At 39.3% G+C, this 15,641-nt stretch overlaps 1 protein-coding gene across 1 annotated transcript; it reads right to left on the reverse strand.

The window, feature by feature from the left end:
* Positions 1–1,915: 1,915 nt before the first annotated feature.
* LOC124267296 lies at positions 1,916–11,255 on the reverse strand. The gene is made up of 7 exons (XM_046702217.1): positions 10,530–11,255; positions 9,857–9,909; positions 8,289–8,469; positions 7,761–7,984; positions 6,035–6,274; positions 5,085–5,186; positions 1,916–2,819 (listed from the first exon to the last, which is right to left on the reverse strand). Exons 2-7 carry the CDS (start codon positions 9,906–9,908, stop codon positions 2,476–2,478), a joined length of 1,143 nt encoding a protein of 380 aa, XP_046558173.1. The 5' UTR covers position 9,909; positions 10,530–11,255; the 3' UTR covers positions 1,916–2,475.
* Positions 11,256–15,641: the final 4,386 nt, after the last annotated feature.

Genomic DNA, 15,641 nt, shown 5'->3' on the forward strand with positions numbered 1-15,641 from the left:
TTACGCTCTTTACCAAGTATATATGACGTAATAGTTATAGATGCAAATTATGTCAGATAAAGTATTTCGTCACCTTTTGAGGACACCTGAAGCAAAGTGAAATGTGTAAAGGTAAAGAAAACGCAATCCAAGAGAAACTGAGGCTCAAGATAATATTCTGAACTATACTAGGCACATAAAGAAACTGTGCATACAAAAATTTAACATCTAAATTTATCAAACCTGTGTAGACACAAGGACTTAAACTCGGCGATTAGTGACATGTATCCAACATGCATGCACGTGACGTCAGTTGGTTCGTCCTTGAGACGTGCAATACGTTGTTGCACGTGCAATCCGGGAAAGGTGAGGTGAGGTGAGGTGAAATTGGGTTTAACGTCGTGCTTGAGAATATTTCGCTCATATGACGACGTGCATGCGTGTGTATGTGTATGTGCGGCTGCTTGTACTAGCCCAGACTGAAGCTGGTTTTATAGTGCTAGCCCACTGAGATACCATGCCGCAGTGAAGCATGAATACCCCACTCAGACACATTATACTGACTCCGAGCCGACCAGTCCTTGTTGTACCCATTAATGCCGAGCGCCAGGCAGGGACCAACAAGTACCATATTTTAACGTCTTTTGGTATGACGCGCAATCCGGGAAAGAGAAACAGAGCAAATGAAACCCCATGCCCTTGCGATCGTTCAAAAAATTAAACGGCTATTGAAACGCATAGTATGCCAAGGCTCACGTCTGCACAACGTCATGAGGCCATTGGGATGGTCCGTGGGGGAATGTCTCAACGACAAGTGGCTGCACATTTCCACTGCCAACGGAACACCATTTCTGCACTGGTGAGACGCTACCAGAACACATATGACGTCATCGATCGGCCACGTTCTGGACGTCCACGTGTAACAACGCCAAGACAGGACATATGGATATGGGTGACCCATCTTCGCCACAGGTTTCAGACTGCAGTGATGACTGCCCGAACCATCCCAGGACTTCGCCGTATCCACCCCAACACAGTTCGACAACGTGTACGTCATCACGGGATCAGACCACGACGTCCCGCCATACGGCCTATCCTGACACAACGTCATCGACAAGCTCGCCGAATGTGGTGCCGAAATCATGTCCGCAGACCCTTGTTTTGGTGGAGAAATGTTGTTTTTACAGATAAGTCCAGGTTTAACATTTCCCATAGTGATGGATGTCAACGTGCCTATAGACGCGTGGGAGAACGTTATGCACAGGCCTGTGTCTTGGAGAGGAATCGCTTTGGTGGTGGTGGTTCCGTGATGATTTGGGGTGGATTTAACAGCACGCCAAAGAACTCCTTTGGTGATTGTTCAGGGGAACGTAACTGGTGTGGGCTACAGGGATCAGATTCTTCGACCTGTGGCAATTCCTTTTCTTCAACGTCATGGCCCTGGGTTAACATTCCAACAGGACAATGCCCGCCCTCATACGGCAAGGGTTGCTATGGATTTCTTGCAACACCACAACGTTGACTTACTGCCTTGGCCTGCAAATTCACCGGATCTCTCCCCGATAGAGCATGTTTTGGGACGAGATGGATCGACGTCTACGCCGTCTTCCTCATCCGCCAGATAACGTCCTTGACCTTGCAACAGAACTTGAGAGAATCTGGCGTGACATCCCACAAGCCTTCCTTGCACGTTTGATAGGCTCTATGAGTCGTCGATGCACTGCTGTTCTCAATGCCGATGGTGGACATACCCGTTATTGAGCTTGTGACATGGTCGTTTGACCCCTGTCCCGCTTGTGGACTCGTGGCGTCGTTGTGATTGACTTTTCAATTGAAATTCTCCCGACTTGTTATGGTCTCATGATCCCTCCATTAAAGTTTATATGTACCTTTGACATTGTTATCGTACTTATCAACCGGGATAATATTTTGACAATGCACAGTTTCTTTATGTGGCTAGTATATATAGCTAGTTTTACTGTTATATTTAAAAGCAATAAATGACAATTCAGTTCTCCTTCAATTTCTAATCACAAAATCTTAAAGTTCCATGAATAATCTGATCAGATGGGATCCAGCCACTTTACTTTGTGGGACTCTCTGGGATCGGACACAACACACATACGCACGCACACACACGTAAGCCGTTAACATATAGCGGAGATGATGGGTGACTGAAACGTATTAAGACTTTGACAAAATACATACTGTGTTGGAAAACCAGAGGTATATAACGTGAATATATACCTCCGAATGACTTTAATTAATCAATCACAGGCATGGTAGAATCAACAGTATCCAGTGTTGGAAAAATACCGAAAACGTTTAACAATGGTAAAATGAAAAATGGTTGTCTCTTTAGTTCTACAAGAAAACTCCGTATAATTCTTTCATGACCTCCGTAACCTACCCAATTTTGTAGATGAAGTTTGAGTGTGACCTGAGGATCTTGGGAGCAGCCGTATTTTCGAGATCCAGGTTTTAATTCTTTTGTCCTTAATCGACAATTCTGTGGATCTCAACCAAACACCTCCGAGCCGGCTTGCGATCTTGAAACAAAGCGTCGTTATCCATCAGTATGATACAGAAAATCGCAGCAAAGAGCAGGAACGCCCACACAGCCCCGAGAGCAATGGCAGAAGGGCGGTTGTCTTCTGCGGACGTCAAGGATCGGACATGGCAGGATAGGTCCTTCTTGTTCAACAGGAGGCATTCGTTCAGGTAGGTGACATTCAGCTTGCCAGGATCGACCCACTGGATGCCCGAATTAGCAGTGCAGTTGAAGACTGGACTCGCTTCCGTTGATGGTGCTGTTGATGGCGTAGGTGTTGGCGTTGGCGCTGTCAAAGACGGGCAGACCATTTAGGGGTGTAATCATACAATAAATGGAGACACATAAACCCCCAGAAGAAACGTCGCTTTTAACATCATTCCAGTAAGTGTGAGAGGAAAACCGAACGATCTCATGATTTGGATTGGTTTGTTTGTTGTTTAACGCCGCACTCAACAATATTCCAGCTACATGGCGGTCGTCTGTAAATACTGGGATACGATATGTGTCAACCAAGTCAGCGAGCCTGACCACCCGATCCCATCAGTCGTCTCTTACGACAAGTACGGGTTACTGAAGACTAATTCTAACCCGGATCTTCACGGGTGATCTCATATGAACAGGCCTTGGAGGCGCAAACCTAACGTTTACTTCGTAAATAGACAGGGAAGCGCCTGTAAAATCTTGCAAGCCTTATACGTAAGTAAGAAATGATCATTCTGTTGTTGAAGGTTCCACTACACTAAATAAACTTCAGTTCTGATGGAGGCATGTGACAACTGTGATTGGATGATAGCGTGTAAGATATTTGGTTTTTTGAAATGTACATCCATCCAGTAATTAAAACTGACCACATTTTTGAAGATCTAGTGCTGCCTTCGTTAAAACGATGACTTATGCTGAATGTGTGCACAGATATTTTCAAGTAGGTGACATTTGGTGCGGAACTGGGGTTGATGTGTTCAGCTTCCTGTGCTAAAAGAATAGGCAGGCTAAGCTAGCCGAAATTTGTGTATTTATTGTAGTTTAAAGGCCACACTGTACCCATGTGTACTAGTGGTGTAACCATTCATCGATAGTATCGATATTTAAATCATCAACTACGCGATACGAGGGCATCGATACAAAACACATTTAGGCAATATATCAGGATATTTATATCGCGAGGGTCCATGATACATCGATGTATCGCCACAAGAGACGATATATCCCGATACAACTTAAATACTACTTAAAGTTGTAGTGAGGAGTGAGTGAGTTTAGTTTTACGCATCCAGCAATATCCCAGGAATGGCGGCGGTCTGTAAATAATCGAGTCTGACCAGACAATCCAGTGATCAACAGCATGAGCATCGATCTGCGCAATGAAATTCTTCTGACCACCCGATCCCGTTAGTCGCCTTTACGAAAGCATAGTCAAAAGCACATGGGTTGCTGAACTTCTACCCCGGATCTTCACGGGTCACTTAAAGTTGTAAGGAGTATTGCATTTGTTCTTCTGTTTTAAAACAAATGTTTATCTCTGTTACATGAACAAAGGAGTTGGTGTATAAGTCACAGAGTGTGAACATTTTACCTATATCGTCTCGCCTCATTAAACTGGTATCTGGATATATCGTCTCGCCACTAAGGCCACGATACACAGCTCTAATGTGTACATGAAATAGCTGTTGACAGCCTGGGTGATTTAAAAGAAAATATAACGTTGCTATAGAAGTCTATGGAAAACCATTTGGTTGTGTGTAACCTGAAGCGAGTGAGGGGTGGGGGTGGGGTGGGGTGTTGTTGTTGTTGTTGTTGTCCCCACTTTCAGCACTACTCCAGCAATATCACGACGGGGGACACCAGAAATGGGCTTCACACATTGTACCCATGTGATGCATGTGGTCTCACCTTAGGCAAGTGAGTTTGTTCAAATTGCCTCTGTTCACCCAGCAGAAAAATGGGTACCCGGTGGGATAAAGTCATGTGACTATAACCTTCTAGCGCCTAACAGGCAGCTTGGGTTATCCGGGGTAATAAGAATCAGATTCTGATTAAGCGCCGCGAGCAATCACTTGGTGTTTGGAGACTGTGCGCTATAGAAGATGACTTATTATTATTATTATTATTATTATTATGTGGGAATCGAACCGGGTCTTCGGCGTGACGAGCGAACGCTCTAACCACAAGACTATCCCACCCCTATGTTTCTGCCATGAATGTTGGAATTCCAAATTGTCTTTAGAAATATAGATTTAAAGATATTACACATTTTACTTAAAACTCGTATTTCAAGGGAAACCAATATTCCGGAAGGCGGGTTCTCCGGATATACGGGGTTCGACTGTATGCAAAAAGAGAAAATTGAATGTATTTCTCACTCAGTTGCCTACAATTCTCATTGACATAAATTATAGACATACATGAATAATAGCCATATTGTTTGTCCACTTCAGGCACCTGGGAAATAGAGAGATGACTACGTGACATAATGGTGGCGAATAGATCTAGCTATATTTATCAGAAGAGAACACTGGGCAATCAAAGGTTACATGAACATAATTGTGCCTACTTGTCGTAACAGTCGTTGTGTAGTTTGTTGTTTGGTAGCACCTGTCCTCGGGTTGGCGATTTTTGTTGGATGTGACGACGATGTCGTTGGAATTAATCTCACCTACACGGAAGAAAGGAGTGTCAGTGATAACGTTAAAACAACAATCACATCATACATTCATTCGGATGACAAACTGATCAACCCGTCAAGATCCGGGTTAGAATTGGTCTTCAGCAACCATGACACATGTCATCATATCCCAATTGGATGCTCATGCTGTTGACCACTGGCTTATCAGGTCCAGACTCGATTATTTACAGACCGCACCCATATAGCTGGAATATTGCTGAGTGCGGCGTTAAATACAAACACACAAACAAACGAACAAATGAAGACCACATTTAAGAGAAATAGGAAAATTTTACCCGTCATTTCACATTTCTCAAAATATATTTCAGTTTTTAAGTGCCAAAACACATTGAAAATAATGCCTTCTATTGCAACAAAAGATTAACACAGCGTAACCTGGATTAGTTCGAACTTCCGAAACTCGATGTCTTGTTTGATACATTCCGATGTTAAATATCAGTGTTCAGTTTGTCTCGAAATTCTGATATGACGAAATATATTTTCGATGGTTCGAGAAGTTAGTGTTTCATTGTATGAACAAAGAGGGGTAACTGACACGAGACCCCCGAAGATCGGGGTTAGAATTGGTCTTCAGCAACCCATGCTTGTCCTAAGATGCAACTGACGGGATCGGATGGTCAGGCTCGCTGACCTGGTTGACACATGCCATCGTATCTCAAATGCGTAGATCGATGCTCATGATTTTGATCACTGGATTGTCTGGTCCAGACTCAATTATTTACAGACCGCCGCCATGTACGTGAAATATTGTTGAGTGCGGCGTTAAACAACAAACAAGCAAACAAACAAAACCCCAAACATTGGCACGTCACTTGTACCTGTGTAGCAGGTCTTGTCACGGAGCTGCTCTGGGGACGGACAGAGCACAATCAGAAACGTTGTGTTGAGAACGTACACGTCACACCTGTTGGCCTTGTATACAAAAGCTATGCACTCAGAAACGGTCCCCACTCTGCTCAGACACTCCTGTTCGCATATGCTCATGTCTGATGCACTCTTCGAGTGCAGTTCGCTGTATAGGAAGACGCCGCCGTTGTTCTTCTCAAACTTACACGGCCCTGGTGGTTAATACAGGTGTGTGAGAATGAGTGAGTGGATGGTTGAATGTGTGGGTAGGTGGTATGAGTGAGTGAGTGAATGGTTGAATGTGTGGATGGTTGAAATAGGTGGCGTGAGTGAGTGAGTGAATGGTTGAATGTGTGGGTAGGTGGAATAGATGTTATGAGATAGTGAATGGTTGAATGTGTGGGTAGATGGTATGAGTGAGTGAGTGGATGGTTGAATGTGTGGATGGTTGAATAGTGGTATGAGTGAGTGAGTGAATGGTTGAATGTGTGGAATAGGTGGCGTGAGTGAGTGAATGGTTGAATGTGTGGGTAGGTGGAATAGATGTTATGAGATAGTGAATGGTTGAATGTGTGGGTAGGTGGTATGAGTGAGTGAGTGGATGGTTGAATGTGTGGGTAGGTGGTATGAGTGAGGTGAATGGTATGTGTGGAAGGTGGCGTGAGTGAGTGGTTGAATGTGTTGAATAGATGTTATGGATAGTGAATGGTTGAATGTGTGGGTAGGTGGTATGATGAGTGGATGTTGAATGTGAATAGGCGGCGTGAATGGTTGAATGTTGAATGTGTGGGTAGGTGGTATGAGTGAGTGGTTGAATGTGTAGGTAGGTGGAATAGATGTTATGAGATAGTGAATGGTTGAATGTGGATGGTTGAGTGAGTGGTTGAATGTGGGTAGGTGGAATAGGTGGTAGTGAGTGAGTGGATGGTTGTGAGTATGTGGGTGAATATGTGGAATTGGTAGTATGAGTGAGTGAGTGACAATTGTTACAGCAGAATCATGACAGGGGACACCTAGGAATCATTTGTATAGAGGGTGAGGGTAATCGAATGGTTAACCTTCTATACTCCCCATTGCCCCTGGTCGAGAAAGTGTTGAACGGAAACAGGCTGAATGTATGACCATGATAACGGCCATGCTTTATAACAAAACGTCGACCACAATGGCTGTTATGAATTATGGAATAACGCATACAAGAAAATTCTTGAAAATGCGATGTAAATGGTAATGATGACATACAAAGTAACATACTTGAAATATGGATGATAACGTGATATTGACATACAAAATACCATGTTTGATAAAGGGGTGATAATGTAATATTGACATACAAAATAACATGTTTGATAAAGGGATGATAATGTGATACTGACATACAAAATAACATGTTTGATAAAGGGATGACAATGTAATATTGACATACGAAATAACATGTTTGATAAAGGGACGATAATGTGATACTGACATACAAAATAACATGTTTGATAATAGGATGATAATGTAATATTGACATACGAAATACCATGTTTGATAATAGGATGATAATGTAATATTGACATACAAAATAACATGTTTGATAAAGGGATGATAATGTGATACTGACATACAAAATATAACGCTTGATAAAGAGAATTAAACATGGCATTAGCTGCAGGTATACGAAATATGCATTCGAAGAGATAGATAAAAAGTTCCTACCATTTTCCTGGCATACAGTATGGTAAAGCTGATTACAGGGACGGGTCCTGTACTTCCCTTCCAGGGTTACAGCCACGCAGTGGTCGATGTCTTGGTCGCTTGGCTTGCTGAGGCGCCAGTTGGTGTAGGTGCTGAGGTTGGTGCAGTCTTGTTGCCACTGGTAAACAACGTTGCTGCCATCGTACAGATTGGAGTGGTAGAGGCCCATCCACAAGTAATCCGTTCTGAACAGATCAAGAAATAGTGAGTGAGTGAGTTTGGTTTTACTCCGCTGTTAGCAATATTCCAGCGATATCACGGCGGGGGACACCAGAAATGGACTTCACATGCGGCGATACTAAGTAACGTTTCAATAAATAAGTAGCGAAACATTTTCACAGTTTTTAAAGCAACTGTGCATAAAAACAGAGTCTATTGTACGATTATGACTATATCAAAAACATGTGTTTATGAATCACATTCAAATAGTAGTAGAGCCAAGTGTTCATGAAAAGTCTAATCCGAACTTATTCAATTCTTGGTACTTACAACAGACTATTATTCTCCCAAGTACTCATTATTTGCTTGAATTCCTCCATCTCCTCCTCAGAACCGATTTTGAGCATGCTGGAACCGGAAGTGACGCAGAAGTCCTGGACCTCATTCCAGGTCTGTTTGGCCGGAAATAGTGTGTAAGTTCGACCAATGGTATTGTTGGACAGTACAATTTCTGAAACAATAGAAAAAGTATAATTATTATATATTATGAAATAGTATACGAGTTGAATCCCACTTGAAACTAAACAAAATTTATTTAACTGGGAATAAGTCCGTAAGAGGGGAACGCGTGAAACAAACAAACAAATATACAAAAAAACACAACAACAACAACAACAACAACAAAAAAAAAAACAAAGCAAAAAGCAAGGAAGAAATGTGTTGTAATTATCAATTGTATTCCAAAATTAACGAAACCAATAATAATTCAGTAGAAAGGCATCATTATGGCAGAGCGAAAATAGTGTTTCGGTACAAAATCAGAGTCAGTTTAGTACAAGGGCTGTGATTATAGCAATAAATGCCAGTGAGGAGTATATTCACTTCCCAGCAACAGTAATCGAGAGTTTAAAGTGATCACACAACAATGGTGGTAATCTTGTGACTGCAGATGTAGGATGAGACTCAATAACCAGCTCCCCTTATACCAGTGTAGGAAGAGGATGAGACTCAATAACCAGCTCCTTTTGAATATTTACTGCCGAAGGTGTTTATACACAGGAAAAGAATGCCCGAAAATATTTATTCTACTCTAAGGCAGATGATTCTGGAATAAACTTTCCTGACCATTCTGTAATATTCTCAAGGGCACGGGATATTTCTATTAGTTTTAGCCCAAGTCTAAATACAGCACATTACTGCCCCTAACTGAATCCACAGGTACGATGTATAGCATGTGACATATTGTTGCACAACGTATAACTCTGTCTCAATACAAATACCAATGTAAAACGTCAATATTTGTGGAAGGGTAATGGAAATAATGCACATTACATGACTTGACGTGCAAAAGATTGAGAAAAAAGTCAACTGTTGACAAATTTATTATGTCTGTTCAATCGTTACACTTTCCTGCAACAGTTTGTAAAAACTGTATTTTGTGGCTGGATGGGTAGTTTGTGATATATACAATGGTTCATAAAAAAAGTGGGTTTAGAAATTAATTTGAAAATACTATAACGCTGGGTAGTTTGAATGAATAAATAAATAAATAAATAAATAAATAAATAAATAAATGGGTAAATAAATAAATAAATAAATAAATGAATATAAATAAATAAATAAATAAATAAATGGATGGATGGATAAATGGATGGATGGATGGATGGATGGATGGATGGATGGATAATTGAATAATAAATAAATAAATAAATAAATAATGTGAAAAACAATTTTTTTAAAGTTATATGTTTAAAAAACGACCAAATAGAAATTTTATCTAAGGTCTGATTATGTACAGTTAAGGTTTAATACAATATGCATAACTGATGATATTTCTAAAGACATGAAAATGAAACAAAACCATCTATAGTTTTGTTTACCCCTCATGTTATATTTACCTGTGAGTGTCTGGATCAGAAGAAAATCGATTCCGACGTCGAGGAACCTCATACTGAAAAATAAAAAAATCTAAAATCTCTTTCTTACATCAATAAAATCAAAGAAAAGACAAGCACACTAGTTCGTAGATCCCACATATTACACATCGTATCACCAGTGACTGCTGTGATAACGTCAGGCTGGGTATCTGTCATTATTACACACGTGTTCTGAATATCTTTATGAGATCATGTTGGTTATTTCAAACAGGTGTTGTGTAACCAGTTGAAAGTTATCCAACAAGTGTTGTTGAACCAAATAGGTTATTCAACGATAATGACGTCATAATGCCGATCTTTCCACCTCGATATTTTATATCAACATTATAACTCCTTTCAAGCAGATCTTGACCTAAAATGTAAGCCAAACAAAACATTAGGTTTGTGGATAATTAAAATTCAATTTGGGTGTCTATTTATCCATAAACTGCGTCTGATTTAACAGTATATGAAAGAAGTTGTTATACATAACTTGTGTCTACTTTTCAATAATGTGTTCAGTTCTTCGTCGTAAATATACACATGGAAATTAAATTAAAAAGTTATTTTAATAAAGCTATCGGTGATGATGATATGTCAACGATTCTATTGATTAGTAGCACATTTAGGTAACGAAAACCAAGGTTTCGCTTACCTCCCGACGTTAAATATTCCCCAGGGCGTGTCTCCTCCTAAAACCTCCCTCCTCTCCTCACAAGTCACCGTAAAGTTGCTCTCCCCCTCCTCACAAGTCGCCGTTAAGTTTGTCTCCTCTCTTCACTTGTCACCTGAGAGTTTGTCTCCTCTCTTCACTCGTCACCTGAAAGTTTGTCTCCTCTCTTCACTTGTCACCTGAGAGTTTGTCTCCTCTCTTCATTTGTCACCTGAAAGTTTGTCTCCTTTACTCACTTGTCACTTGAGAGTTTGTCTCCTGCCCGCCGCTCCCCGTATCTACTTCAGTGGCCAAGTGAGCGTTTCCTCAACTGACGGTATGTTTCTTCCTCCCTCACCCAAGCACTCAGTTCTTCCTTTATCAATGTGAAGAAACAACCGCCGGGAACCGTCATATTCTCAACAATGCATTCGTCACCTATTTGAATATATACTTGCATTTCTAACGCCAATGGGCTAGCCAATGAATACCTCGTAACTCGTCATTACCGTAAGAATAAGATTAACGTCTTTAATTTTTCAAATCTTTTGCAAGATTTCACAAGGAACTTCCAACTAGTTATTAATCTGCTTTGTCATTGACTTCTAATAAGAAAGATGACACAAGGGAGACAGCCAGTGATGGAGTCTTCGGATGCTGGAATAATTATCGTTCTTTTTCCCACGGACAATTATCAGTCGTAACAATCACAGCTAATGACTCAATCATGTCGCCACTCCGACCAACGCCTTGCTTCTAAATGCCCTGCCAAACAGTGTATGATTAAAGTTTAAACACAAGGCTCACACTTAACGATAAATAAATGATCGGATATGGTTGGTGAAATCCTCTTCCAAAGATATTCTGCTGATACATTCTCCACACCCCACAAAACGTATTTGTTGCCAATGATTTCGGATACAAAAGCAACTTAACATTAATATTTAATAGTGGTTCGAGTGCTTTCAAGTATATATGTCAGTGCAGTCAAATGAAATCCAGATATGCTTTCTAATAATCACCATATACAGTGTTCTTATTGAAATAGAAGTAGCTATGTACTTATTGTCATTTATATTGATTTTAAGTAAGGAAAAAGACATATATTGATAAGGCCAAAAGAATAAGTAAGTGAAATATAATTTGAATTTGGAATAAAAATGTGAAATATTCAGCGATCGGTAATACAGCGTCTTCTGTTGATGTCGGCCAGGTGAAAGTAATATAAATATTTTAGTTACAATAAGATCACATCTAATGATGGGGTAATAACTATTCATAAGGTTCTTACTACGGCTGAGGTGAGCTATCATTGTATCTGCTCGTTTGGTCTATGGTCTAGTAATGATCTACCGATGTACATACAACTAATGTTAATGGTTGTTGGATGGGAGGCTGGGGTTAGGGGAATTAACTGATCTGGAACCGGATACAATTTTGTTGTATTATATAATTATATTGTGTATTCTCTGCAATTCATACACGAGGATGCTGATGCAAAAGCCATATAGAAATTCCTCCTATTATCGAAATTCAAAGTAAATGTGTATTTCTTTTTATTTAAAATATTTATGTTAAACTAGTCGAACGTATGAAACGGCTTCATCATTACTAGGTACCAGTACTTAATACACTGTGAACTCTTGCCCAAACGTACTTGGTAACCCTCTTAAGATTTTTATTAATATTTTTAGGCTTTAAGAAATGCTTATTAATGGTCGGAATCATAGAACGGCCTCTTATTTTAGCAGAAAATCGTATTGTTATGGAGTACGTGAGTATGGTTTTACGCCGCTTTAAGCAATATTCCAGCAAGAACCAGAAATGGTTTAAGGTAACATGTAATAACTGACATTGAGTGTTAAATGTGGTATTGTACTGACTACTGAGTACTGCCTACTGAGTACTGCCTACTGGATACTGAGTACTGCCTACTGAGTACTGCCTACTGAATACTGAGTACTGCCTACTGCGTACTGCCTACTGACTACTGAGTACTGACTACTGCCTACTGAGTACTGACTACTGCCTACTGACTGAGTACTGACTACTGACTGAGTACTGACTGAGTACTGACTACTGAGTACTGACTATTGCCTACTGAGTACTGACTACTGCCTACTGACTGAGTACTGACTACTGAGACTGAGTACTGACTGAGTACTGACTACTGAGTACTGGCTACTGCCTACTGAGTACTGAGTACTGACTACTGAGTACTGACTACTGAGTACTGACTACTGAGTACTGGCTACTGCCTACTGAGTACTGGCTACTGCCTACTGACTACTTGTGATGGCACGACACTTGGTGAATGTGGTAGAGTAGCGCTCCAATACAATTATATGTTAAAACCAATAAAGAATATTGGCGTAGAATAATGCAAATAAGATTACAATAAATTACCTTGTCAGTCTTATTTAATGCTCAAGAACTTAGACGATGCGTGTAGAAACACCTGAGATTATCATGTGAGAAACATCTTGTTTCAATTTGGTTTTGGAGTCCTGTGTCATGACATTGGCAATGTTTATTTCTCTTTTGAAACAGAGGTTTTTGTAACCCTTGAGTCTACAATGGCACAGTTGAGCAAGTGTCAAATTTATTATCAATTTAAAACTATGTTGCATGTTGAATCGTATCTTTCAGTTGACATTCCTTTGCATCTAACTGCTCTTTGTAACAGTTTCAGGTTAGCAACTGAAACAGTGAGTGAGTGAGTGAGTTTAGTTTTACGCCGCTTTTTAGCAATATTCCAGCAATATCACGACGGGGGACACCAGAAATGGACTTAACACATTGTGCCCATGTGGGGAATCGAACCCGGGTTTTCGTGACGAGCGAACGCCTTAACCACTAGGCTACCCCACCGCCCCAGCAACTGAAACAGGAAGGCATTGTAATATTATTGCTAGCGAGAGGCTTCGTTTTCATTATCACAGTAAAATGTATTAATTGTAGAAGATGAATTTCATGTCTTAACGATTTGTCATGAGGCTGTAAAACTGGAGTGTTTTTCATCCTAATATAAGAAATAGCCCTTCTATGGACAGTTTTCTTAGAATCATGTCGAGTATTGACAAAAATGTATTGTTAAGTTTAGCAAAGGTTTTTTAAATTTAAAGTCCTAAAGATAAGAAATCCATGTAAATCAAAGTATGATTAAATTTTCAGCATATGAGGTGAAATATTCTTTGATAATTTGGTATAACATCGTATTGTAATTTTACGAGAGCTTCTTAGATTTACCATGTTACATCATTGCTAAGGTACCTGTAATGTCAGACTGCTTGTCATAAGAGGCGACTAACGGGATCGTTGGTCAGGCTCGCTGACTTGTTGACACATGTCATCGTATCCCAATAGCACTGATCTGTGCCCATGATCTCAATCACCGGATTGTCTGTTCCGTACTCGATTATGTTCAGAATGCTGTTAAATAGCTGAGACAATTTTCAGTGCGGAGTCAAACAAACAAACAAACAAATAAACATTGGTGTGGTGCTGTTTGAAGTATCTCTTTAATTTTGAAATCACCTACTTTTGTATTGAAATAAAAAATGACCTTTTTACCAGCCTTGTTTGTATCAAAGCAACATTGGAATAAATGGTTTCTAAATAGTGATTCAGTGTTTTATAATATGAAACATTAACTCATTTATATAACCTACTTTTTACTCTTCTAATTCGACTCAGATCTCAGACTCCTTTGTGGTTATTCTACTTTCAGACAACGTTCCCATCGTCTGTTAGTAACCACAATATAGAACCTTTCAGTTACTGGCAACCTTGTCATGCTGGATAAATCAACCTCCGGTAGTCTTCCAGTCTATCTTTGTTTGCGACAAGTGGTGCAGTGCATACTTTAGCGTGTTGTCTATTCAAACACCAGTGTGCTATTTGTGGGGCATTTTGATAAAGAATTATGCTGATGTAAAAATACCTCTTATAGTTCATATGGATGCAGCTAAGTGTGGTTCATTAAGTACCACATTTGCTGATCGAGGGTGTACTTTTCTCTATAAATTAATATTTAGATTAGTTTATATGTTACATACATGTTTTTTTTCAAACACGGGCTTTCGAATATGTAATCATGCTGATCGGAAATGTAAAATATAAATAAAAGCATTTGTAAACTTAAATGAATGAATGAATGAATGAATGAATGAATAATAAATAAATAAATACGGGCTTTCGAATACGTAATCATGTTGATCGGAAATGTAAAAATAAATAAAGGCATTTGTAAACTTAAATAAATGAATAAATATATAAATGAATGAATGAATGAATAAATAAATAAATAAAATAAAAATAAAATACAATAAAAAAGAAAGAAAGAAAGAAAGAAAGAAAGAAAGAAAAATAATAATATATAAATAAATAATTAAATAAATAATACGGGCTTTCGAATACGTAATCATGTTGATCGGAAATGTAAAATATAAATAAAGGCATTTGTAAACTTAAATAAATGAATAAATATATAAATGAATGAATGAATGAATGAATAAATATATAAATGAATAAATGAATGAATGAATGAATAAATAAATTTAAACAGTATGAAATTTTAGGTATTATCAGACATGTGGGTAACATATCTAACAGAAAACTCACAGTATTGATTGAATGTAATGAATGTCAGTATGGAATAAAATGTCCAATATATCTGTGTAATATACACATGATATAAGTCGATTAACCATTTCAACAAGTAATTTTTTGTGGATTCTGCTTGTTTAAAATTTTATCCTCTTGTTGGCCTGTTTATTTTCACATCTGATGAATATTTATATCTATTGCAACAAGGACGTCAGTCACAATAACCAAGACAGTGACACCCGTCGCCCCGATATTGTCAGCAGAAGGTCGCTCATCTGTGGCGTATGTCTTGGATCTGCGATAGGAAGATAGCTTATTTTTCTCAAGGAGAAGATCAGGGCCCGGTTGTTCAATACTCGGTTATCTTAACCGCCGGTTAAATCCTTAACCGGCCGTTAGGTAACCGAACGTTAAATATGCGTTGTTCAAAACATCGTTAGTCATGCCGTTAGCTAACGTCGCCGTCAAAGTTTAACAGTGTGGTTAACGTCACTGGTTAGCTTCCAT

The sequence above is a fragment of the Haliotis rubra genome, unplaced genomic scaffold (assembly GCF_003918875.1).
Source record: "Haliotis rubra isolate DU_JTF1 unplaced genomic scaffold, ASM391887v1 Scf130, whole genome shotgun sequence".
In the NCBI taxonomy this organism is placed as follows: Eukaryota; Metazoa; Mollusca; class Gastropoda; order Lepetellida; family Haliotidae; genus Haliotis; species Haliotis rubra.

Coding starts and splice junctions, on each gene's coding strand:
- LOC124267296 (XM_046702217.1), bottom strand. CDS start 9,908: ATGAGGTTCCTCGACGTCGGAATCGATTTTCTTCTGATCCAGACACTC. Junction 8,470..9,856: donor TCTGATCCAGACACTCACAG/GTAAATATAACA, acceptor CTATTGTTTCAG/AAATTGTACTGTCCAACAAT. Junction 7,985..8,288: donor TGGGAGAATAATAGTCTGTT/GTAAGTACCAAG, acceptor TGATCTGTTCAG/AACGGATTACTTGTGGATGG.